This window comes from Echiichthys vipera (genome assembly GCF_963691815.1).
Source record: "Echiichthys vipera genome assembly, chromosome: X".
Taxonomy (NCBI): domain Eukaryota; kingdom Metazoa; phylum Chordata; class Actinopteri; order Perciformes; family Trachinidae; genus Echiichthys; species Echiichthys vipera.
Window position 1 is genome coordinate 20,894,841 of NC_139825.1, and position 23,147 is coordinate 20,917,987.

Below are 23,147 nucleotides of genomic sequence, written 5' to 3' on the forward strand. Positions count from 1 at the left end.
CTATGTGTCTGTGTGAATGCTGATGTCATTCCCTTGGACTTACCAGGCGACAGGGTGACTGCAGCCTGAGTAAACTGAGGAGCCAACGGTTAAATATGGAGCTCCAAAACAGTAACCCATGTAGTAAATTTACTCCCTCATATGTGTTATATCCAGGGTTGAAAGCAGTTTAGTGTAGTACTTTAGGTTTTGAGCTACCCATATTTACATTGTATATAGTTTTATACTTTTACCTCACTACATTTCATAGGGGAATATTCTACTTGTTACCCCTACTCCTGATGCATGACTTAATCAAATAAATTGTAAATGACTTCTGTTGCAATAAACAATTAATGATTCAAAAAAAATTATGCATTGTCATAGACTAAAGTAACTTAACTAGCAACAATATGAAAAGCAGCAGCAACATACATAGTAACATCAGTATACAAAATGCATTATAAGTCCAATACTGTATAATAAAACAGTGTAACACTCACAGGGGCTGTTTTTGTGAAACTTCCGATACTTTGAGTAATTTTTGTTCATAATGTCTCTGTACTTGTTCTTATAGGTTAGGGATGTAGGATTTGGTGGCATCTAGTGATGAGGCAACCAACTGAATCTTCTCCCATGGGCCAAGCATGGCCTAGAACCATGGTGGTGGACGCGAAAACACGAACGGCCCTCTAACGGGGCAGACGGAGGGCTTCTCAATGCTTTCTATTAATTTCCTACTGAGAGCAGGAGAAGAAGTCGCAAAGTGCATGGTGGGCTTGGTAAGGCAGGTTTGAGAGGAGTTGAGGTGTGCTCGCTGTTCTGTATTTGCATAAAGTTGATATATAAAAAAATTCAGCAGCGTGTTGGTTATTCCTCACCTAAAATGTTTTCATCATAAATGTTTTCACAAGATGGCTTGTTTAGACAGAATAACAGAAATTTTATGAGCGGGCCACCATGTATCCAGTGTGAAACGGCGAGCAGACAGCAAGTTTATCTAATCATTACTTGTATTTTTACATCGTAGTATTGGTACTTTTACTTAAGTACAGGATGTGAACACAGCTGGTTATATTCCTGAATCAAACTTGCATTGCTCTTTTGCTGCATCGTAAATAGGAGATGTTTACCAAAAACTTTTGAAGTTGGAAGCATATAAGGATAGATATATTTGGCAAAAACTGTGAAAAACTGTGCCAACTAATTCTGTAGTGAAGAATGGAGTACAGACCTCTCTATATATGACAAGAGAGGATATATGACAAAACTGCGCTCTCTGGCACCTCATTAGATATTAATTGCAAAGCTTCAAGAGAGGTAAATTAAGGCCACCTCTCAATAATCGTCATGCAGTAAACATTTATCATTTATTCATGACTACAGGACAGTAACGGGCTCATGAGTGTTCCAGTAACTGAAAGATACAGCAAAACAGCTGTTGGCAAACACATCAGAGGACAAACATAGTTTGATCATGAGCACATAAACACACAGCCCTGCACACCAACACATTAGTATCTCCACTCCCCTTGTGGAGTGTGGAGCCATTATAAGACTTAAACTACTCTGAAAATGAAAAAAATAAGTGGGAAAAAAAATCACTTTTTCTCTTCAGAAATCACTGCCTGCCATGTGATTCAGCACAGGTTTACTCTCATCCACTCTCTACTTACTGTAAATCATCGCCTATTAGCCAAGAGCTCAGGCTGCTCTTGTTGTACATGCTGCATTTGAACATGCTTAAAAATATCCTGAAACCAGTTCAGAGTTATGAGTTTCATGATGATTTAGCACATCCGAGGACTGGTGCAGCATTGAAATGATGACCATAGCAGCCACACAACTCAAATTACAGCTTTGAACTGCCCTTAAAATGAATTGTATAGGGAATGTTTTGCATGATGAGCAGGTGCAGATACAAGATGCCACACATTTAAACTGAGTATATGAGGCGTAACAAAAAGTCAAAAGGGACACACAGGGCACAAGCTAGGTGCCACATTCACCCACTCACCAGCTCTGAGGGTCTGGGGTAAGCTGCTGGTGAAGTGCTAGAGAGAAACCAAAAAAGGTGCCACGGTCTCCCAACTTGTGCAGTGTGTGAGTAGTTTCCAGGTTAAAGCCCCACACTTGGCTTGAAAGGGTCATCAGAAACCAGAGGAGGGTAGTCCAACGATGAGAAGGACAAGATGAGAGGGAGACAGTGTTCCCATGTCCCACCTGGGCTGCCATAGCAGGGTGCAGGTCCGTTTAGCAGCAGAGCAAGTTCACTTCAAGAAGGGGAGAATCCTTGTATGGCTCCCAGAGAGATGAAAGAGAACAATCCTGTGTAGTCTCCTCTCCTCTGTGTATGCCTCCCTTGTTTCTAATCCTCTGTCTCTTCCTCCCTCGCTCTATCGTGCTGCCTCTCGACTCCGGTTGCTGCTGTCAGTCTGAAGAACAGGCTGTGAAAATGTGGCCGCCACTATGTGTGTGTGAGATAGTGTGTTTCTCTCAATGCATGTGCGCCTCCCCCTCCTCTATGCTAAGAGGGAGACAGAGGACAAGTGCCTTGAATAGCCCGCTCACTCCTCCCCCTCCCCTCTCTCTTTCAGTCCCTCCCTGCCTCCCCTCTCTCAGCTGACATCAACACTCAAGGGACTGCTGCCAAAATACCAGGCAGGGTTGTCAAGATACTTGGACTCTATTGAATAGAGAGAGAGAGAGAGAGAGAGAGAGAGAGAGAGAGAGAGAGAGAGAGAGAGAGAGAGAGAGAGAGAGAGAGAGAGAGAGAGAGAGAGAGAGAGAGAGAGAGAGAGAGAGAGAGAGAGAGAAGAGAGAGAGAGAGAGAGAGAGAGAGAGAGAGAGAGAGAGAGAGAGAGAGAGAGAGAGAGAGAGAGAGAGAGAGAGAGAGAGAGAGAGCAGAGAGAGAGTCGAGTTCACATGGTCCAGTGTCTCTTGCTGTGGCCTCTCATGGCTGCAGGTGCTTGTAGATATGAGGAGCATATAAAAGCGGAAAAACCTGAGGTACAAGCTGGAAAGTTAGAAAGCCAGATGAAAAATTTGCTTTTTCTTTCAACTCTGAGCTTGAAAGCCCTGACGTCTGACTGGATCTGCATTGAATGGGAGACAAAAGGGGCCCAAATGTGCACAGTGACCCAGGAAACTTTATTAAAGACCTATAGTTCTATGTGTGCTGTGGCAGAGCAGTGAGACATAATCAGGGGAATTGCATGACCCCAACAAAGCAAATTAAGTGTGATTTCATTTTTCCACTGATATGAATTATAAGTGATTTACTCCAGTGACTGTTTCATACAAGTAGCTCAAACAAACAACATAACAGCCTACCTCAGTCATGTCCTCTGATTCACAGCTGCTGTTTTAACCAGCTGATTTCTGCTTCTCTTGAGTAAATCAGTGTGCAGCTGTTAGTTTGTCCCCTCAACTGTTCCACACAAGAAACCTCACACACAACAGTTGCACATCAACAATATAATAAAATGAAAGTGCAAGATAAATATATTTATTTTTGAACTCATCCCACTGATCTGACTTGTCTGTGCACAGTAGATCATACAGGGGAGGTGATATCAGAATAAAGCGCAAAGATTTTATAATGATTACAGAGATTGGAACACAACATTTAAAAAACATGTTAAAAAAAAAAGCACTTTTATTTTTCATGACACCAACACAAAAACACAAAAAAGAGTTCATTCTATGTTGTTATTCTGGTGTATATTGTAATATATACTCAGGGACCCCTTAATTTGGTAATGTACCCTGAACAATCTAATGCAGTCCAGTACAATCAATCAATTTATTTGTCACTTAAATACAATTCTAGTGAAGTGTAAGCCTGTCAGTTCCTTCAATTTATGCATTAAAACAGTAGTAATAATAATAAGAGCCCTCGAAGACATTCAAGCCCAAATTGGGAAGTCAGGAAACAGAAGAAGTCAGAAGAGTTTTTGTTACACTGAGACCCATCTGGAACTTGAAGAAAATGTGCCAAAACAACAAACTCCAGATATACTCAATAAAAAAACAAAATCCTCCACCAACAGAGCCCAGGCCTTTGTCAAAAATTGCCCAAGATCCATCTTGAAGATACATTGGCCAAACACCATCAGAAATGAAGATCTGTTTGAGAAAACAGACCAAGAGAGAACAGACCAGATAAGAAAAGGAAGTGAGGATGGATAGGACAAAACCAATGTAACCAGACCCTAACAGGGAACCTACAAGGGAAGAGAAGATGAGGGCGACTCAGAAACACCTGGATGAGGTATATAAACATAAAGGCAAAGGAAATAGAGTACACCTGTATGGAACTGGAGAAACAACAACAGAGCTCTGGAGAAAAATTGTGGATGACTTGGATTTCAGACTACGTCGCTGGGTGCTATCATCAATATCTACATTACAACACACAAGGTTACTGGAAGGATGAGGCCGAATTCCTCTCGTGTGATCTGGTTGGCATTACCTCTCTCACTCTCTGCCCCCTGCTGCCTTTATGTGGTATTTAAAAAAAGAGATGATGAGCTTTCACTGTGCACCCCATTTACAACAATGAGGATGTGTTAGAATGCATTAGTTTTAGCTATAATATACAGTATAATAAGTTTCGAATCCTCAGACCTCAAAGGAGTCCTTAGCGACTGACACATCAGTGCATGAGATGACAAGTCATGGTATCATGAAAAATTATTCAAATTCATCCTAAGGGAGACATGAATGTCTGTAACAAAGGGTTCAATTATGAAATATGATTTATTTAAATAAAAAAAAGTATGTTGAAGTACTGAATGTATTACATTCAGACCTTAACCTCATTCAATAAATAAAAATAAACAAATAATGTCTGTAACAAATTTGATGGAAGTCCATCCTATAGTTGTCGAAACATTTAGCTAAAAGTTACAAATGTCAACCTGGTGGTGGTGCCAAAAGAAAAGTTACCATAGTCATTAGGATTCATCTTCTGGAGACAATGAATGTCTGCACAAAATTTCATGGCAATCTATTCAGTAATAGTTGATGATATTGGGTGGATGAGATATTTCGGTGAGGACAACAAAACAAACCCACATTGCCATCCCTTGAGCTGCGCTGCTAATAGTTTGGCCTTTTGTACTTTAACTGGAATCAGTTTATGCTTATCTTCGGTGATGGGAAAGATGGAATAAATACCAAAATAAAAATAATGTTGGAAACATTTTATCTCCTTGATTATAAAACCGATTTAAAAACACTGACCTATAAATAATGCTGTCAAGTCTGTTTGTGTTTAGGATGTGGGAAAGTTCAGCATGCCTGTATCTCTTTGGAGCATCTCAGCCCGAGAGAGAGCATGCAATGGGAAGTTTGTCAGCAGCTGCTCCCACATACAGTCCTTTGACTCAGTGTCCTGAATAAATATCTAAAACCTAATCAAAAACTTGATTTTTGATATCAATATCATAGTGTGCCAACCATCCGTTCTCTGTGTGCTGGGCAGTGCCGACTTTAGATATAAATATCAGAGGGATTCTGCCGAGCAGAAGAGAAGGAGATAGAAGAAAGGAATGGTGTGGGATGCCGAGAAAATGCTGAAAACATCTTAATGGCAGCTTGGGCAGGAGGCCAGACATGAATGCCTTCAGACAGAACAAAGCATAGTTAGAACGAAGGATGGAAGAAAGAGAGAAGAAGAAACAGATGAAGAGGAGGAGAACAGAAAATAGCTGGCTGTAAAGATTATCTGCCTCATCGTCCATGACACTGGTGAAGTGCTCATTAGCAGTCTCAGCCACGCTTCAAGGAGAGATCTTATTTTAGACCACAAGCAGGGAGCAGTATATACAGCCAGGGTAATTTTTCCTGTTATAGCCCCCCGTCACTTTGAGGACTGAGACTGCCGCAGTCAGCACTATTACTGTATTGATTAATGGATAGTGTGGGATGCTGTAGAGGGAGTGGTGCTGGTTATTATGGGATTAAATGCAGCACGTCCGCTCAAGCTATTTCACTGCACATGATCCCAAAGGAAGAAGCTAAACTGAGCACAGTGGTTTTGTCAGACTGAATGCAACATTATGGATTTTTCTGGCAAACATTGATCTTCATGGAAAGGAGAGTTTGAGAAGGAAGCTAGTACATTTCTCCATTGCTATAATGAATTGTTAGAAACAGAAGCCCAGTTTTGAGAAGGTGATACCAACACCACAATGGCAAAGCTCCAAATGGTGTTGTGCCCTGATAACTCCTCATACAATTGTCATCATGAAAAAAGCAAATGCTGCAACAAATAATTTATCAATTAAACAGTTTTCAATACAGTGCATCAAAAGATAAATTGAAACCTGCCGTCATTTGACTTCTGAAGACAGTCTGATGAAACCTTACATTGTAAAATATGCCACTGTAACCAAAAAAAGGGGCAAAGTCAAAGTGATGAACGTAGTGTGTCCCTTTGCAAGGGACAAACATTTTGAACCTTACAAAGCTTATTTCAGTGCTGTTTATTGAGGACAACCAAACATGTATCATGTACATCAAGTGGTTCAAATAAAGCACCTGTGAATTTATTCCTTGACCTCTACAACAAGTATTTAGTATTTCATCATAATGAGATAGTCAGAGACTTGTTGTCTTGAATGTAAAACAATGTGCTTGCTAACAAGGCTTGGTAGGTCCAGCATACACTTTATGCCACTGTTTCCCTCTTCTGGGCACGATAAAAATAGGGCAGAGGCGACCTCTAGTGGCCATTTGAGTTCAATCCAGTTTAGGGTGCATTTGGAGGAAAATCTCCAAAAAAAATATCAAAGCTCAACAATTCAAGTAATATTTTTTCAGAAAATGTGAATCAATCTGAATTGTTAATAAATACAGAATTCTCAGAATAAAAAATAATCTTAACTGTTGTGCCCATGCTTAAGTTATTTGTATTTTTCTGTATCATTTAATTTTTGTTTTTATTTATTTTCTCTCTTGCCTGACTTGAAATCTGTATATTTATATATTATATCTATTTATTTATATTTATCTTCTGAAATTCCTTCCAATATACTTTATAATCAGATTATGCTAAATGGCCGTTACTGAAACTAGTATTCATAAAGATTTGAACTTTACATATAAAAACCAGCAGCAGCTAGATATAGCAATATCATTCATTCATTCATCTTCAACCGCTTAGCCCGGGGTCGGGGTCGCGGGGGGGGGGGCTGGAGCCGATCCGATATAGCAATACATTTTGGTAATTTAAATTGTGGATACATTACGAGATAAATGTAGATTTCCAAACATATATTTGAATGTAACATCTTGCAAGGGGGTAACACACATACATTTCACATTCCTCTGAGAATGTTGGTGCATTCAAATTTCTAAACATGCCGTGCTTTGGTCTGGTAAGCTGCAGTTTAGGGGTTGGGGCCATACGAGGGGTTGTATGGCAGCGGTGCAAGTTCATCTGAATGAGGTGGCGGTGCATAAGGCTGACTGGGGTAGGGGAGCATCGGGAGCCCTGCAGGGTGGGATGGATCAGCTAAAAAGACAAAAACACATATTTGGTTTGTTGTAACTGAAAAATTGTGCTTCCTTTTCTTTATAAGAGGTTGGCCTTTAACCATAATACAATGGTAATGCTGGTGTTATTCTTTAGTTCTGTTTTTGTCAACATATCCAATGATATGACTTCCCTGTCTGTTGCTGTTTTAATGTTTCAAAGAGTCAAAATAATTTCTTAAAATTACATGCTTAATACTTTTAATTATTTCCAGTTTACTCTCTGAGGAATACGATTTGAGCCGTCAACTTGGCGACAAAACTTTAAATACTACAATATCCATGAGCCTTCTCATGAGTCATTGCCACTCAGGGCAGCAAATCACAGTGGTATGGAATCCAATGTTTCGTCCTTGCCGTTGTAAGCAAAAAACATTGTCGTGGTATCTGAATTTAACCAAAATGTACCCAGAAATGTTTCTTGCCCAAATGAACCTTTGGAGTTGTGGTTTTAAAGTAGACAAATGCAGTGGAAGTGATCAACTGTGAGTGACATTTACTACAGGAAAACTTATTGGGACATTCACATGTGTATCCAGTGGTGCCCAAAATAACAGTTTTGCTACTGCACTGGTATTGAACAACAATGGAATTCCATATCACAGAGAAATAACATATTTAGGCTTTAGATACACATGTAGCCTAATTCTTGTTAGTACGATCCGTTCATTGCTGATTTTGGTATTTTCATCTGATTTGTCTACCTTTAAAAATATAGAATATAAATAGACATTTTTTGAAAATTCTTATTGCTGTCAGGAAAAACTAAGAAACAACACTGATTGGTGTATCAGATGATAACACTTAAGATGTAAGTAAAAACTCATATGCCTGCATAACATCAAGGTGGACTAACTTGGGTGACATCAACCAAGTCTGCTAAATTACATGTGTGTCCTCTCAGATTGATACAGTCTAAAATGTACCAGTCATTACTTAATAGTAGTAATAGTAGTAGTAGTTAATGAATGTCACAACTCACTAGCTTCCATGTATGATGGTGGTGCTGTGGGGCCCGCAAGGCCTCCATATCCAGGCTGGGCAGGTACAGACTGGTAGCCTGGGTAGGACGGCTGATACCCGGAGGGGGAGAGTGGCTGCTGGGGCATATGGACGACTGTGGTGGTTGTAATTCCGGCAGCTATAGGTAAAGTCATAGATTGAGTTTAGTTTGAAAATAAGGTACCAATACTATGTGTTTTTTTCAGCAGGCAGGCTGATTTGTTTGCTGACACAAAATTGTGAGAAAAAAAAGTTTTTGTTTGAAGGAAAGGTTTGACATTTTGTGAAATATGATTTTCCCTATTGGCATTCTTGCTGGGAGTCAGTTGGCTCTTTTCTTAGGCTCGCTAACTTTGCATTTTGTTGTTTTTTTAAAAATACATACAAAAATTGTAGTGTAAAAATGTCAAATAGCCATTTTATGGGCGGCTATGTGCCAGATATTTGTTAGCTGAGACCAGTTGCCAGGCAAGCAGAGGAGATTCCCCTGGCTGCATGGCAACTGGTGCCAAACAGAAAACATCTGGCACATAAATGCCTGTAAAACTGTGATTTAACATGTATAGATTTAACAAACAAAGATACTACCGGTTAACTAGTGTGATCGCTGGTGCTGGTTACCTTTTGAATTTAGCCAGACTGGCTGTTTTCATCTGTTTCCAGTCTTTCTGCTGCTGGTAGAAGCTCTATGTTTGCTTAGCATACAGACATGAGAGTGGTATCAATCTTCTTATCTAACTCTCTGCAAGAAAGTGGATAAGCATATTTCCCAATATGTCAAACTTTTCCCCAAAATGTCAAACTTCCTTTAACTGTAATTGCTTGCACATATAGTATATGAAAAAGTTTTGGTCTTAGTTGCCCACACAAACTAAACCATAACCAAAAATGTGTCCTACTTCGGTGCCTTTGGTTGCGACGTTTCCGACACTTTTTGTAGAGCAAGCAGCAAGGAGCCACACAGCAGATGATGAGACCCACACATAGGATAATGGGAAGAATAGACCCTAAGATGCTCCCCAGAAGCACAGCAATGCGGCTTCTTTTCTCATGGATAACATTAGGGCTGGGGGAGAAAGACAGAAAAATATCTAATTTAATTTCTTAAAAATTCTAATATTGTTTCCTATCATGTAACTTTCTTTTATTTAAAAGACATGTTCAAAACAGGGGCTCACCTTTCAGGACAGCTCTCTTGTTTTTCTAGAGTTAGACGGTATATGCTTTCACTGCAGCAGTATCTGTCGTCGCAGTTTCCACAGCAGTACTGAGAGTCACATTGCTGAGTATCATGTTTATAACCATCTCGGTCCCAGTAGTTGCTACAGTAATCAGCTGTAACAGTTAAAACAAAGGGTCGTGGAGAAGATCGGTGAGGGTGAGAGGTTAAGGAGTTACAGTATAATATGAGTGATACAATTAAAAGCTGAACTAGTTAAAAATACATGTGTAAAGAAGTTCCAAGCCAGTGTTACTGACACTGAGAAGTAAAAAAAAGTTGTAGTTATGAAACTGAAGCACCTGATACTTTACTGATTGGGTTATACCGGTTTCATTTTGTGACTGTCTGCATATGACTGAGGAAGACCTAAAGACACCAAAATAAAACTCACCCCATACAGCCTGGAGCAGGATCAAACACAGAACACACACAAGACTGGACAAGACCCTTGAAATCATAGCTGCTATGATGTAGTGCAATGAGGAAATGCCTCTGCAGACAACCGTTTCAACCTGTCTGTCTGTCCCACCCTATAGCAAGTAGCCCAGCAGCATTCCTCACTTCATGAGAGACTTGCCACTGAATGATTTATAAAAGATTTTTTAGCAAAAGCATTTGAACAAATATTGTGTTGTTGTGATTTTAAGTACTGCTATTGTTTTCATATGAGCGCTGGCCAAGAGGGCAACATAAACACAAACAAGAAAACTTGCATTTAAATGTATTCCAAATATTATTATTTTGTACACTGGCTATGCTTCACTTTTCTTTAACTACATTAATTCAGTTAAAATATACCTTTTTGCCAGGATTACATTAATTTCCCTGTATTGTAAGAAAGTAAACCATTTAAATCAACACTTGTTGAATCTAAGGCAACAGGTACAGTAGATCTACTATAGCACTAAATTTCAGTTTCTTTTCCTGTACAGTTAAGCAATATGTGGATGCAATAAAGTCAACTCCACCCAAACTTCAGTGTTGTCATCTGTCTCCACCCACTCGCTCTTCAACTGTCCTTTGGCACTTTCCACATTTCCGAACTTCCCCTCCACACCCTCAATCATGGGTGAACTATGAGACAATGGGTCCCTGGACACAGACATGTAAGAGGCCCCCCAACCTGTCTACATAAGAGCAAGACACCCACTAACAGCATCGATTTTTGGTCGCTTTCCATCTCTGTGGTAATTTTGCGGTTGTTTTGTGTCTTTTTGTAGTTATTTGGTGATTGTTTTGTATCTATTTTAGTCTTTTTCTATCATTTTACGTGTTTGTAGTAATTAAGCATCTCATTGTGATCATTTTATGTTTTTTTTAAAGCAACATTTTGTGAGTCAGGGCCCACTGACCCCCTGACCCTTGGGCCTTTGCTCAGTAATCCAGCCATGCCCTAAATGAATGTGTTATAAGCTAATATTAGCATGCTAACATGCTACAACTACATGGCAAGAATACATATGTATATAAAATTGTACAAAATATGAAGGAAATAAATCTATGCATAAAAAATGTGTAAAGATAAACATTATATAAAAAATTAAAAGCATTTCAATTTATTTTCACATGTTTCTGTGAATACATATGTATTGCAAATAAAATGCTTTTTTTTTAATCTCATAATTAACCTTTTACCTTTCCTTATTTTCTCCATTGATTTTACTTTTCCCTTTTTCTTCCTTTTATTTATTCATGTTTATATTCTCACATCTTTTTATATATTTATTTATTAATTTATTATTTCCTCCTTATATACTTCCATTTTCCAATCATTTTTATGGCACTCCTAGGACTTATGCATATAAAACAAAGAACACAGCTGGCATGGCTGGTCATTCTTGTTCTTATCTCAGGGTCTAAAGAAAGAACGTGTCTCGTGAAAGAACGAAAGTCACCCTGGGATAAATGTAGGATTTCTGGCTACATATTTAAATTGATAGGCTATATGTTGTTGTGTATTCACTTATTTAGTAATTTAATTGTGGGTTTAAAAGGTATCATCTTCTAGTCTGACAATACAATAACCAAAGTTGGAGAAAAACAGAAAATATACAATTTATTGAAATCTGTAGAAGTGGTGGGGTTTTGACAAAATAAAAGTTATATATACATATATATACATATATATATATATATATATATATATATATATATATATATATATATATATATATTGTCAGAAAAATAGCATCAATGACAATTATTCTTGGACAAGAAACAGATAGAACAAGAATAAATCTCTGCTGGTATATGCCTTTCACGTAAAACACAAGACTACAATCTATACACACACACACACAAATAAAAACTCTAATCTTGTCATCTTGAAGAAACAACACTGGCCAAAAGACTGAAATCACAGGCAGAACATATTTATAAAGACAGATTCACACTAAGGGCATGCCTATAAAGAATTACACAAACAGATCGCTTGGTCGATGCAAGAAACACATGCATATTCCTCACAAACTAACTGGACATGAGGCCCCCTCATTAGCTGACATGTGGCTTCTCATAAGTCAGCTGGTAAAATAAAATACAATAAGCCACAGAATAGATGTGACTGAGGTTATTCCAAAACCTGTACCCGCGATACTATATATATACACATATATATGTATATATAAATATATATATATGTGACATTGACATGGAATATATTGGGTACTTTGTTCTTTGACAACAAACAAAGTCTAAAAAAAGGAAGTCAAAAAAGCTTGTCACGTGAGCTGTGACTGCATTTCTCCAAGGGAGTCATCTGGATAATACGAAAAAAGGTCACTTAAGCAAAACAGTTTTCAAGTCATTTCAGTCAGCAAGAGAGCAGAAGGGAAGAGTAAAGAAGAGGTATTAGTTTAGCTTTTAAATTAAAAAAGATACTCATATCTGCTATGCTGCTGCAGTCTAATAAAGGTAAAGGTGAAGAAAATTTCAAGACAAAAAAAGAGTTTGAGAAGGCAAATAGCACAATACTGAACAAGAAATTATGACCTTTACAGATTCCTAAGATGCACAGTTCGGTTAGTAACTAAAGTTGAAAGGCTGCATATTGCAAAACCACGTGGCGGGTTGAAGTTTATGTACACTTTTATGTTGACAGTTAACGCAACAATATGTGAAACAGACAAATCAAACGTGCATGAATAACTAGATAATGAGATTTTAAAGGCAGAATGAGTAGGATTTGTCAGTTGGGGTTTGTAAACACAACATTCAAAGTTGGCAGAAACTAAAGCCTAATCACTCTTGTTTTGGAACAACTTATTTGCTTACAATCTGGCACCTGGGCGCTATGTTTTATAAAGGTTGACGCCCAGAGAGATCTAGAACAAAGCAAAATAAAATATGTCATAAGTGATGATTAAAGGGGATTGCTATTGTGTGAGCACATTGCTTTTTTAGGAAGATCCTACTCATTGTTCCTTTAAATTGATATAAAAGACATGCACACTTTAGTTTGATGTTAAAAAAAAAAGTAATGCAGCTAAGAAGGCACCACTGTTTCTTGCATTTTGTAAGAAAGCGTTTGTATTTTTGGTAGGGGGAAAACAATCTCCCCTGGTTATTTCATTCAAAGCTGTCCATTTGAGCATTTCAGGACAGTCAACACACATTGTAAGATGAATTAACAAAAACAACATGAGAAAAAGGACAAACAAAACTTAATGTGAAATCAGCCTTGTACCAAAACACATACAATTTTCCCTGTGTGCAAGGCTTATTTTGTTGAATTGATTTGATTAACGTTCCCTTATGCTGTAGGGGTTAAAAAAAAGATCCTTTTGCCTGGACATTATTGGTCAACTGGCAATACCATGCATCATTTCATTGACAAATCCTCTAGTGAGAAGTATTATACACTCTGAATTTGATTTGTTCCCAAGTAACACATATACAGCATCATAAAGTATGTGATAAAAATGTTAAAAGCACTTCATCGGTCTGAAATAAACTGGCAGAAAGCAATGAGACTTTGGCTGTGACCATCAAATCTCCTCCAAAATTTGAACACTCAGTCTGACTGCAATTACCGTTGATGGTGAATGAAGAGATCAGGCAGGTTCGGTGCATACTATCGACAGGGACCAGGAAGGAGGTGTTGAGGCAAGTACATTAGGCTGGAAAATGTCAAAGCACTTCATCTGCTCTTTTAAATTAGACTCAGTGGTTTTATGTGGGATTTATCAAGATGACTAAGATGGAGCCACTAAGAAATATATGCATCTTAAAATAAAGAAAAAACCATCTCACCACTTGTATATTAAGTCCATGCAATACGAGCTGAGAGGTATCAACATTTTCACTTGGCAACTCTTCGACAGAACAGATGCACTACAACAACTACAAATGTGTCATAACCTTCCCATATTTAACCAACAAAACCTATGAATCAAGTAGCTCAGCGACAATTCTTATCCTTGATTCAGATTACACATTTCCAGTTCTGCCAAGTTCCAAAATGTTGCAGCATGTTAAAAGTGGCTGAGAGTGCAGCACTGGGGTCCATTATCCCATCTTGGGTGGCGGAGCTACAAATTCCGGATTGAACGCTGGCTGGGCTAGGAAGTCTGTGTGTGGAGCGTTGGGCTGGACAGGAGGCTGCAGAGGGTACGGTGGCTGGCCTGGGTTAAATGCAGCCTGGCTGTAAGGCATTGGGTTGGGAGGGTAGCCAGGACCGGCTGCACAAAAAAAGAAAAAAGAAAACACAAAATGAAGATGAAAGGGTTGAAAATGCTTCAACAGCAACCACAACTTTGTCAAACAAAGTAACCAGAAATGTTTCATATCCTATTTTACAAAAGCCAGACATGACCCAGCTTTATACAAGCAGCAGTTATTCCACCTCCACTTCCGACAGCAGCTATTCTGAAGCACCAAAATTGCATAATGTGGTTTTTTTTTTAAGCTAAAGCATCATTACCACATGTTAAAGAGTGCTTTTCTACAATATGTCGGATGTTTCGTTAAAAAAAAGAACTATGTAATCATCAATTTAATTTCTTTCCAGTGTTTAATTTCAGTAAGGAAATGAGGAACTTCAGTTTATCTACATCTTCATTTTAAGCATTCAGATGAATCTCTAAAAGCAAAGGATGTGAATACAGATTTAAACTCTGCTTTATTTACCACTATCCGGAAGTTGTACATTCTTGTTGAATGTGCTAACCATTAAAGGTGAGCTGGTCTTCAAAGGTGCAGTGTTCATTTTGAGGCTCCATCTAAAAGTAAGTATTTTATCTAAAGTTGTTTGATAAATGTGCATTAGTTTAAGTCAAATTTGATTTTTGTTTGTTTAAGTCAAAGCCAGTTTGTCAACATATAAATGTCCTCATTTTCAAAAGGTAACTTGTATTTAGAGTCAAGATGACAAATATTTGTATCACTGCTTTGGTTTTTGACAAAATGAACACTAGCATATTGTTCTAAAAGGGAAGTTGTTTTGATAACAGGCTTTGGTCACAATCATACCTTTAAGTCTTTGTCATGATTATAGAAAAAACACACTCACTGGCTTCCTGATATGTTGGTGGAGGTGGTGCCATCATTTGGGCTCCGTAGCCATGAGACATGGGTTGGGCTCCATAAGCCTGAGGCATTGGCTGGGCATCATAACCCGGCTGCACTGGTACAGGGTGGTAGGGTTGATAGTGACCCCCCTGGTAGGACTGCGGCTGCCCAGGTGTTGAGGTTGGCTGCCTGGGGTAGTGCTGCGGAGCAGTGGTGACCACTGTCGTGTGAGTGGAGGTAGCTATCACAGCTTGAAGCAAACACAGAAACAGATTAAAAATACAGATACAATAATAATAATAATAATAATAATAATAATAATAATAATAATAATAATAATAATAATAATGTAGAATAGGTAGAGAGTTCAATCGCAGTTTCAGTTGAAGTGAGGAGGAATTGCTAGGCAATAAAAAAAAAAGAACTAAAATAAAACTACCTTTGACTAACAATAGCTAATTTGCTCTGAGCTGACTGTTGGGTTAACTGGGAAATCACAATTGTATGCTGTAAATGAGATCACTGTGTAGCTGTTTGACTGTGCCAGACATGCATGGTCCCTAACTAAAAACTAGGTATATGGTTTATGATGTATGGTATAAGACAGACTTCAAAAGACAAGACAAGAAACACACAAGAAGTTGCAGTCCAACACAGTATATTATACAGATTGTGCCCAATACCAAACCCCCAGTGAAAATAACCAAAACAAGAGTCTTACTTCTTAAACCAAAAATAGTCATCTTCAGGAACCCATCAAACTAAATGATCAGTCAGTTTCAAAATAACCGTTGGCAAACAAAAACAAAACCAAGTGACACCTCCTACATCTAACAGACCGGCTACGTTGGCTGACACACCAACTAATAGCAACATAAAACTCACAAAATATATGCAAGTCACAAGGTTAACCAGCATACATTTCCAGAGCAAAACCACCACCACAACCACCAACATAGAGACTAAGAATTACCCAACATTAAGAGCAAAGCCTTACAACATTAACAAACAAAAGAGAACTTCAGATTTCATACAGAGATTACACCCGTTTGTTCCAAAAATGTGCAGCAAGACTGAACTCAGACCATCACTTCTGCATTTATCCAACAGTACAAACAAGACACTCGAGGGTGAGGTACATTTTTTTATATTTTACCAATGTTTGAGTAGTTTTAATTTCACTAAAGTCTCTCTAAACAAAGCTTGTAAAACATCCAAGTTGCAGGTAGATTTTTTTCACTCACCAAAAAAAACGGTTCTCATTTGAAATGTTACTCATCTTAGAGTAACATTTTAATGCCAGTTTGGTGGTGGACAAAAAATGTTTGCACCCTGTACACAAATCATTGGATCTATAATTGTAGTCATGGTAAATATTCTCATGAAAAGAGATTAGAAATTAATATAAGGCATTGGGCAGTGTGGGATAGTGGACGTTATAAAGATAAGTTCTCCTTCAAGGAAACTAAACAGGATTTTTTCAGTGCATTAGCAATACAGAGATTTGCACAGCTATTGAAAACATGCCTCATCATGATTTCTCGCTTACTAGATTGATATAAATAATATAGAAGCCCCCCTGTTTCCGTGTGTGTGTGTGTGTGTGTGTCTGTGTGTGTGTCATCCCCCCTCCACGTTTTATTCCCTAACAGAGTGGGAGTCATCATGACTTCCTGTAAATGACGTGGGACGGTCTTGAGTTTTCCCCACTGTGGTTGTCGTGGAAACTATGAGTCATGCAAGGTCGAGCTCTGGCATTCTTGGATGTGATCCCATCATGCAACAGCAAGAGTCGGGGAATCCACAATCTCTCTGCCAGAGACGCCGCATGAAAAAACCTGAACAAACTGGCTGCAAAGATCAAAACTGACAGGAAGTGTCAGTGTAAAAACGATGTATGTGCTGGAGTGCCAACACAAATGCACCCAGTATGCAGGTGTGATCCTCCATTGTGGGGTATATTTAGGAATTAATTTTGAGGGGTCAAAGGTTAAAAATTTAGGTCTTGGTACTGGCTGGGAAGAGAACAAGTAATCTAGCAGCAGATATGAGTTGAGGACTAAACATGGAGCTAAACCATCCTGTTCTACCAAGGAAAACAGGATGAAGGCTGTCTGTCTCTGTACCAAGCTCACAAAAAACATGCATGGAAATTCACATGGCAAGGTTTCCCCCTGTTCATTTGCAAACGTATTGAAAACCGTTTGTAAAAGATGCCTGTCCTCACCACCAAACTGAAAATATCAAAATTATTATACTTATATTTGAACCTACTTAAGTGTTTCCTTAAACAGCTGGGTGTGATAATTTTCAGCATGCGTTAGTCAAACTAAAGAAAATAGCGTATTTGTTGGGGACTATTTTTAGTCAGGTTTGGTGCACTAGTGCATATTCATGGCAGCAGAATGTAAGTGTATGTGAGATTGAGTCAAAATAAACCACAGTGGGGCATGTGCCCAGTTGTTCAGTGGTTAGAGCAGGAGCCCCATATACAGAGGCTAACAGTCCTTGCTGCAGCAGCCCGGGTTCAACCCTGACTTGTGGCTCTTTGCTGCAGGCCATCCCTCCCCTCTCTCTCCCGTTTCCTGTCAATCTACAGCAGTACTATGAAATAAAGCCAATGCCAAAAATATAGATTATCACCTTGCCCGGAATAACAACACATTGATGATAAGCATACAGTATATTCCCATAAAAAGCAGGTTAAAGTATCTTAAAGCTGGTAAGTATCACATTTATGTAGGAATGTAACAATACTCCGCTAGACAGTAAATCTGTGATACAAATATGTGACGATTTATATCACGAAAAAAATTATTTGCGATTGTGAATGAGCAGAGATCTCAGCTACTGCCTGGAAATGTATATATGCTCATATTCCTGAAATAAAACATGTAGGCTACTTTCTAAGCTAGGGAACACACCTTAGATTGTTTTTTTAATGCAATTATTGCTTTCATTATTTAAAACAAAATATATGTTCAGTCATAGTAATAATGTAATAACAGTAATAATTATATAATTTGAAAATGATTTTTTTTTTTGCAGATATGAATAAAGGGATCTTTTTCAATCCTAATTGGTCTTCAATTTAATTTTGTTGAAATAAAATAATGGCAAAATTGTGAACCCAGTATTATGAATTGTATCGTTACATCCCTACATATATGACTTAATTCACAGCATTGAAAACTAAAGAGCCCTGACATGTATAACAGCCGTATAAATTAAGTGAGGGTGTGATCGTTCTGGTGATCTAAAGTAGTGTACAAGTTTGGTCCTGACTCCAAATAGCAATTATCACTGATGACTTGAGTCATCAACCTGCCGGATACTCTGCTCACCACAGAATATCAGAAATAACCAAGTGAAATCCTGCACATCATGCAACCTGACGAGAAGCAGATATCAGGAACTTTGCAACTCTGGAAGCAGTTTACTTCACTGAGTACAGTACCTCTTTGTAACTGATGTCAGTGTCACATATACAAGTGATTTTAGGAATGTTCTGTGTCTCAGTGTCTGTGTTATTAGTAAGACCAAGTCACTGCAGTAATGAAAGTCATGTGGTGGGTGGGCCAACAGACCTCAAATGAGTCCCCTGATGTTCAGTTTTCAAAAACTCCAACACACTGGAAACCAAGAGTCTGACTTTTTCATTAAAACAACCCCCAAAACAACCAGACACTGCATTTACGTAGGTTGAGCTGCTGTCAGAGAGTCAGCGACTCGTAAATATGCTCCTTGATGGTTGTCTGCAGGAAACCTATATGTGCAGCTACATGTTGCAGAAGCACGGCGGCATGCTGTCAATACAACAAAATACAACTGTTTTAACTAAATGTTAATTGACTGTTTGTTACTCTGGCCCTTGTATAAAGTAATACCAAACTAATACTAACACTTGGTCACTGTTCAGGGCTTGTGTGTTAGGGAAATGTAGTAATAGTACTTTCAATAACATAGCAATTAATATGCAAACTATTTTTTAATTATCTGATTCATTTTATGGTACATATAACTGCATAAAATTCGGCCAAATCATAATTTCCCAGAGCCCAAGTTTATAATCCTGCCAAAAAATTGAAGCCCAAAAGTATTTAGTTTATTAGTATAGAATATTAAGAAAAACAGCAGTATTCCCATTTGATAACCTGGAACCAGGGATTTGTGTCCTTTTCCGTTCCATAAAGAATCTGACCAATCTAAAATTCCCATTTGATGGAAATGCAACTAACTGTAAAGACATCCTTATTTGAGTTTAAGGTGATTCTCACAATGCTGTTGAAATTATTTATTAGTTATTTAGCATGTTAAATTGTTCATTTAAGGGAAAAGAGTGCTGTACGGTTGAGATTAAGGGTACAACGGTTTCCAGAGTTTGGTTGAACTGAGTCTTTGGAGCAAATGCAGCAAATGGTGATATGATTGTGTCAAACACACTGTTCTTTCTCTTACATAAGAGGGGTTTAAAATACTGGCAGTAGAATCAATTAAGGGACAATGGGATATTGTAGATTCAGATTGATATTTAGATTTTTTTAATGCTGCCCGATATATACAGAGGAAGTAAAATCAAATATCGGAAATAGACACTATCTTGCGATGAGGTCACACTAGCTGAAATGCCAAATCGAGCCACTTCTGGTGCCCTTGCTCGGACCACTACACTCCTGTAAAGTTTTGTGACTGCATCTCGCAGTTATCCAGATATGGGTGGAAAGTAGGTGGTAGTGATATGGTTGTACATCATGTCACTCACTACCTGTAATTTCATATTGCGATACCATGATATAGTTAATTTTCTGACTAATAAATTGAGAAATTGTTTATGGCTAAAATAACCACATGGGATAATCTGTTTTTGGCTAATTCAGAGAATGAAATGCATTACAGAAAGTACTTTAGGCCATTGATGCAAATACTTTCACTTTCCTTTTGCACCTATTTAAGTTTTTGTTTTTATTTTGGACACCTGTTCAACCCTTTCTGTACTAACCTATCTGTTTAGAATCAAACTCATGAGTTTGATGAGGATCAGTGAACAATACAAAACTTATATTGACTGCTGATTTGTTGTCATACCACCTGACACTGCTACCATTACCTCAGGCCACCTCATCATTATAAAAGCTGCACTACACATTTAAGATTAGATTAAGATTTGTTGTAACCTGGTAGTGACTTCTTCAAAGGAGGAAGATCAGGCTTTGGTGTTGAAAAAAAAAAAAGCAATATTCTTACTTCAGAAGTGGTCACATTGAGGGGTTTTCTGGTGCTTAAGATATGGCTACTATATACTATTAAGGAAAAATTCCAAACAAAATAAAGCATCAGAGCCACACAGATACAAACTTTTTTGCATCCACATTAGAGTGCACACTACTTTAATAACAAATTCCTACTAAATCAATGAATCCCACCACAGCCTGTTTCAAGCTTTTGAAACATTGACCACTGTGAAACAAGGCGGTTGATCTTTTGACCAAAGAGCTAGCTGCCAGCTCTGCATCGAAAAAGTATCACAAACGACAGTAGACATGTTTACTTTCTGGTAAAGGGGTACTTACGTCTTGGCTTGCGGCAAACCTTGTACAGACAGCAGCAGGGACAGACACAGCAGCAGATAAAGATGAGCAAAATAGCTGTGAAGCCACCAATACCTAAGACCATGGACAATGGTGAGGAATGCATATCAACACTAAGAAAAGGAAACAAAAGAAAAAAATCACACAAAACAATATTTATGTTGCTATTATCTCACTGGTACAGAAAAGCAGACAAAAAGCTTAACGACCCTTTTGCACTTTTACAATTAATGATAGTTAATGTAAATAATCATAATAATAATACACAATATCTGTCAGAATAGCTATCTGTACAGTGATAAATGCTACAAGTACATGAATACAACATTTTTGCCCAGTTTTTAAAATCCCCTTCCTTGTTAACTCTTTTGATTCAATGTACATCTTTGTATTGGTGGTCGTGCACAGGAAGACACCACTTCCTGTTGCTTGACTGTTGCAACAGCACATCAATACTGAAACTGTAGTTAAATGCAATGTATCATCTATTACAGAATAAAAATAAATACCATTCCTCTTGTTCATACTCAGGAAACCGCCAGACAGAATCTTTACAGCAGTATCTGCTAGCGCAGGAACCACAGCAAAATCCTTCTTTGCATACTTGTAATGGTTCGTAGTTGTAGGCCTTACAGTCCTTCCACCCTGCTGTTACAGAGAAGAAGCGGAGAGGGACAGACAATTTAACAAGATGCTATTTTTATTGTGACTAATTGTTTTGGTAATTTCTCAAGCAATAATCTAAATAAATCTCTACTTCTATCATCTCTAATGTGAGGACTTGCTGCTTCTCCTAATCATGTCAATCAAATGGTTGTGGACTTTGTTGACTGAACAAAAAAAGAAATGTCAATATGTTGCATCAAGACTACACAACACTATTTTCTGACATTTTATAAACAGAATAATTCATTGGTTGCAGCTCTACAATCTAGTTAATATTTGTTGTTGTTAATACTGTCCAAAACAGCCGTTGTGCAACAAATCCTACATCTAATGTTTTTATTGAACATGCACATATAGTAGCGTTCATGCAACGTTATGGTCATTGCAGTTGTTTTTGTCCACCTTGATTCATATCGATGAGGACAATTAAACTTACGCAGAGCAGTTTCAATTCACAAATACTGCAATATATTTGGATTATTTATGGAGAGAAAACATTACTACTATTTCAAATGATCAGATTATTGGACAATAGCTATAACGTTAGCTTGCTATGGGTAAGTTGTAGGGAATAGCAAATCAAGCTCATACAAGCTCACGTTACAATATTAAAACAATGTGTGACCACACACAGTCTATGTTTTGAACAACGAACTTTATCAGAGTACCCCAGCACTAAGTCGCGAGGCTAACGTCACTGACGCCCTGGATACTAACCGTCTGAGCTCAATCCGCAGTAAGCTTACACTGTAACAAAGCAAGAGACAAAGGCAGAAGAATACGTGTAAAACATTAAGACTCACCGGATACACAAGGGGCCAGGACCACATATAGAGCCAACACAACAACAACAACACCGGACAGGCCTGACGCCATGGCTACTTCAACACTCCAGGATCCAGGGAGAGAACTGGGACCTCAAGCGGAACTGCACCCACGGTCTGAACACCGACTACACCGAGCATCCGCCCCGGGGATCGGCCATGGACACGGTTGCGTCATTCAGCCGAAGACACGCCCCTGTTCCGGGGTAAGGTTTTTACTAGAGGTGGGACACGATTACAAAAAATAATCTAATAATAAATTAAAGGCTTTGTCGTTAATTAATCGCGATTAATCTCATATCAATATTTGAACCAAGATGCAACATTTTTCCATATAAATGGATTTTTGTTTTTAACTTAATTAATGAATACACACAACTATGAGTCAAAACAATAAAACGTGTGTTTTTTATCAGTGAGCACTAACTTTTTGTAAACTTTTACATCATAAACACATATGTTTTTATTATTAAAATAATAAAACAGTGCTATGTTCAGTAGCCTATATTCAAGAAAATTAAAAACCTAACATTACAAAAATATTTAGATAATATCCTTGGCATAAAATAAACAGTTAAACATGGAGTGCTTTTTCTCCCATGTTTTTAAAAACACCGAAACAAAAATGATCCATCAATTAATGACTCCTCCCAGGAGCGTTGTCTGTGCTAACGTTAGCTGCAGCATGTTCAGCGTTGTCTGTGCTAACGTTAGCTGCAATATGTTCAGTGTTGTCTGTGCTAACGTTAGCTGCAATATGTTCAGCGTTGTCTGTGCTAATGTTAGCTGCAATATGTTCAGTGTTTTCTGTGCTAA

At 38.1% G+C, this 23,147-nt stretch overlaps 3 protein-coding genes across 6 annotated transcripts in view; all 3 read right to left on the bottom strand.

Moving 5' to 3' along the window:
* itga7 (integrin, alpha 7) overlaps positions 1–2,461 on the bottom strand; it is a 34,819-nt gene extending 32,358 nt beyond the window's left edge. For all 4 annotated transcript variants that reach the window (XR_014593794.1, XM_083939875.1, XM_083939874.1 and 1 more), the window contains exon 1: positions 1,997–2,461. Coding sequence is in view for 3 of the 4 variants with exons in the window: in XM_083939875.1 (XP_083796001.1) it covers positions 1,997–2,214 (218 nt within the window). In the remaining variant the exon portion in view is untranslated. The remainder of the gene's footprint in view (positions 1–1,996) is intronic.
* Positions 2,462–5,799: 3,338 nt separating this feature from the next.
* LOC310965925 (protein shisa-5-like) lies at positions 5,800–10,246 on the bottom strand. The gene is made up of 5 exons (XM_083939677.1): positions 10,137–10,246; positions 9,702–9,858; positions 9,423–9,589; positions 8,504–8,662; positions 5,800–7,501 (listed from the first exon to the last, which is right to left on the bottom strand). The coding sequence occupies exons 1-5, from the start codon at positions 10,201–10,203 to the stop codon at positions 7,377–7,379; spliced, it is 675 nt and encodes a 224-aa protein (XP_083795803.1). The 5' UTR covers positions 10,204–10,246; the 3' UTR covers positions 5,800–7,376.
* A 1,679-nt stretch (positions 10,247–11,925) lies between these two features.
* Positions 11,926–22,451, bottom strand: LOC310965033 (protein shisa-4-like). The gene is made up of 5 exons (XM_083938416.1): positions 22,311–22,451; positions 21,351–21,489; positions 20,824–20,954; positions 15,255–15,503; positions 11,926–14,424 (listed from the first exon to the last, which is right to left on the bottom strand). Exons 1-5 carry the CDS (start codon positions 22,381–22,383, stop codon positions 14,252–14,254), a joined length of 765 nt encoding a protein of 254 aa, XP_083794542.1. The 5' UTR covers positions 22,384–22,451; the 3' UTR covers positions 11,926–14,251.
* Positions 22,452–23,147: the final 696 nt, after the last annotated feature.

Coding starts and splice junctions, on each gene's coding strand:
- LOC310965925 (XM_083939677.1), bottom strand. CDS start 10,203: ATGATTTCAAGGGTCTTGTCCAGTCTTGTGTGTGTTCTGTGTTTGATC. Junction 9,859..10,136: donor CCTGCTCCAGGCTGTATGGG/GTGAGTTTTATT, acceptor TAACTGTTACAG/CTGATTACTGTAGCAACTAC. Junction 9,590..9,701: donor CAAGAGAGCTGTCCTGAAAG/GTGAGCCCCTGT, acceptor TTTCTCCCCCAG/CCCTAATGTTATCCATGAGA.
- LOC310965033 (XM_083938416.1), bottom strand. CDS start 22,383: ATGGCGTCAGGCCTGTCCGGTGTTGTTGTTGTTGTGTTGGCTCTATAT. Junction 21,490..22,310: donor CCTGGCCCCTTGTGTATCCG/GTGAGTCTTAAT, acceptor TCTCTGTAACAG/CAGGGTGGAAGGACTGTAAG. Junction 20,955..21,350: donor GAGTATGAACAAGAGGAATG/GTATTTATTTTT, acceptor TCCTTTTCTTAG/TGTTGATATGCATTCCTCAC.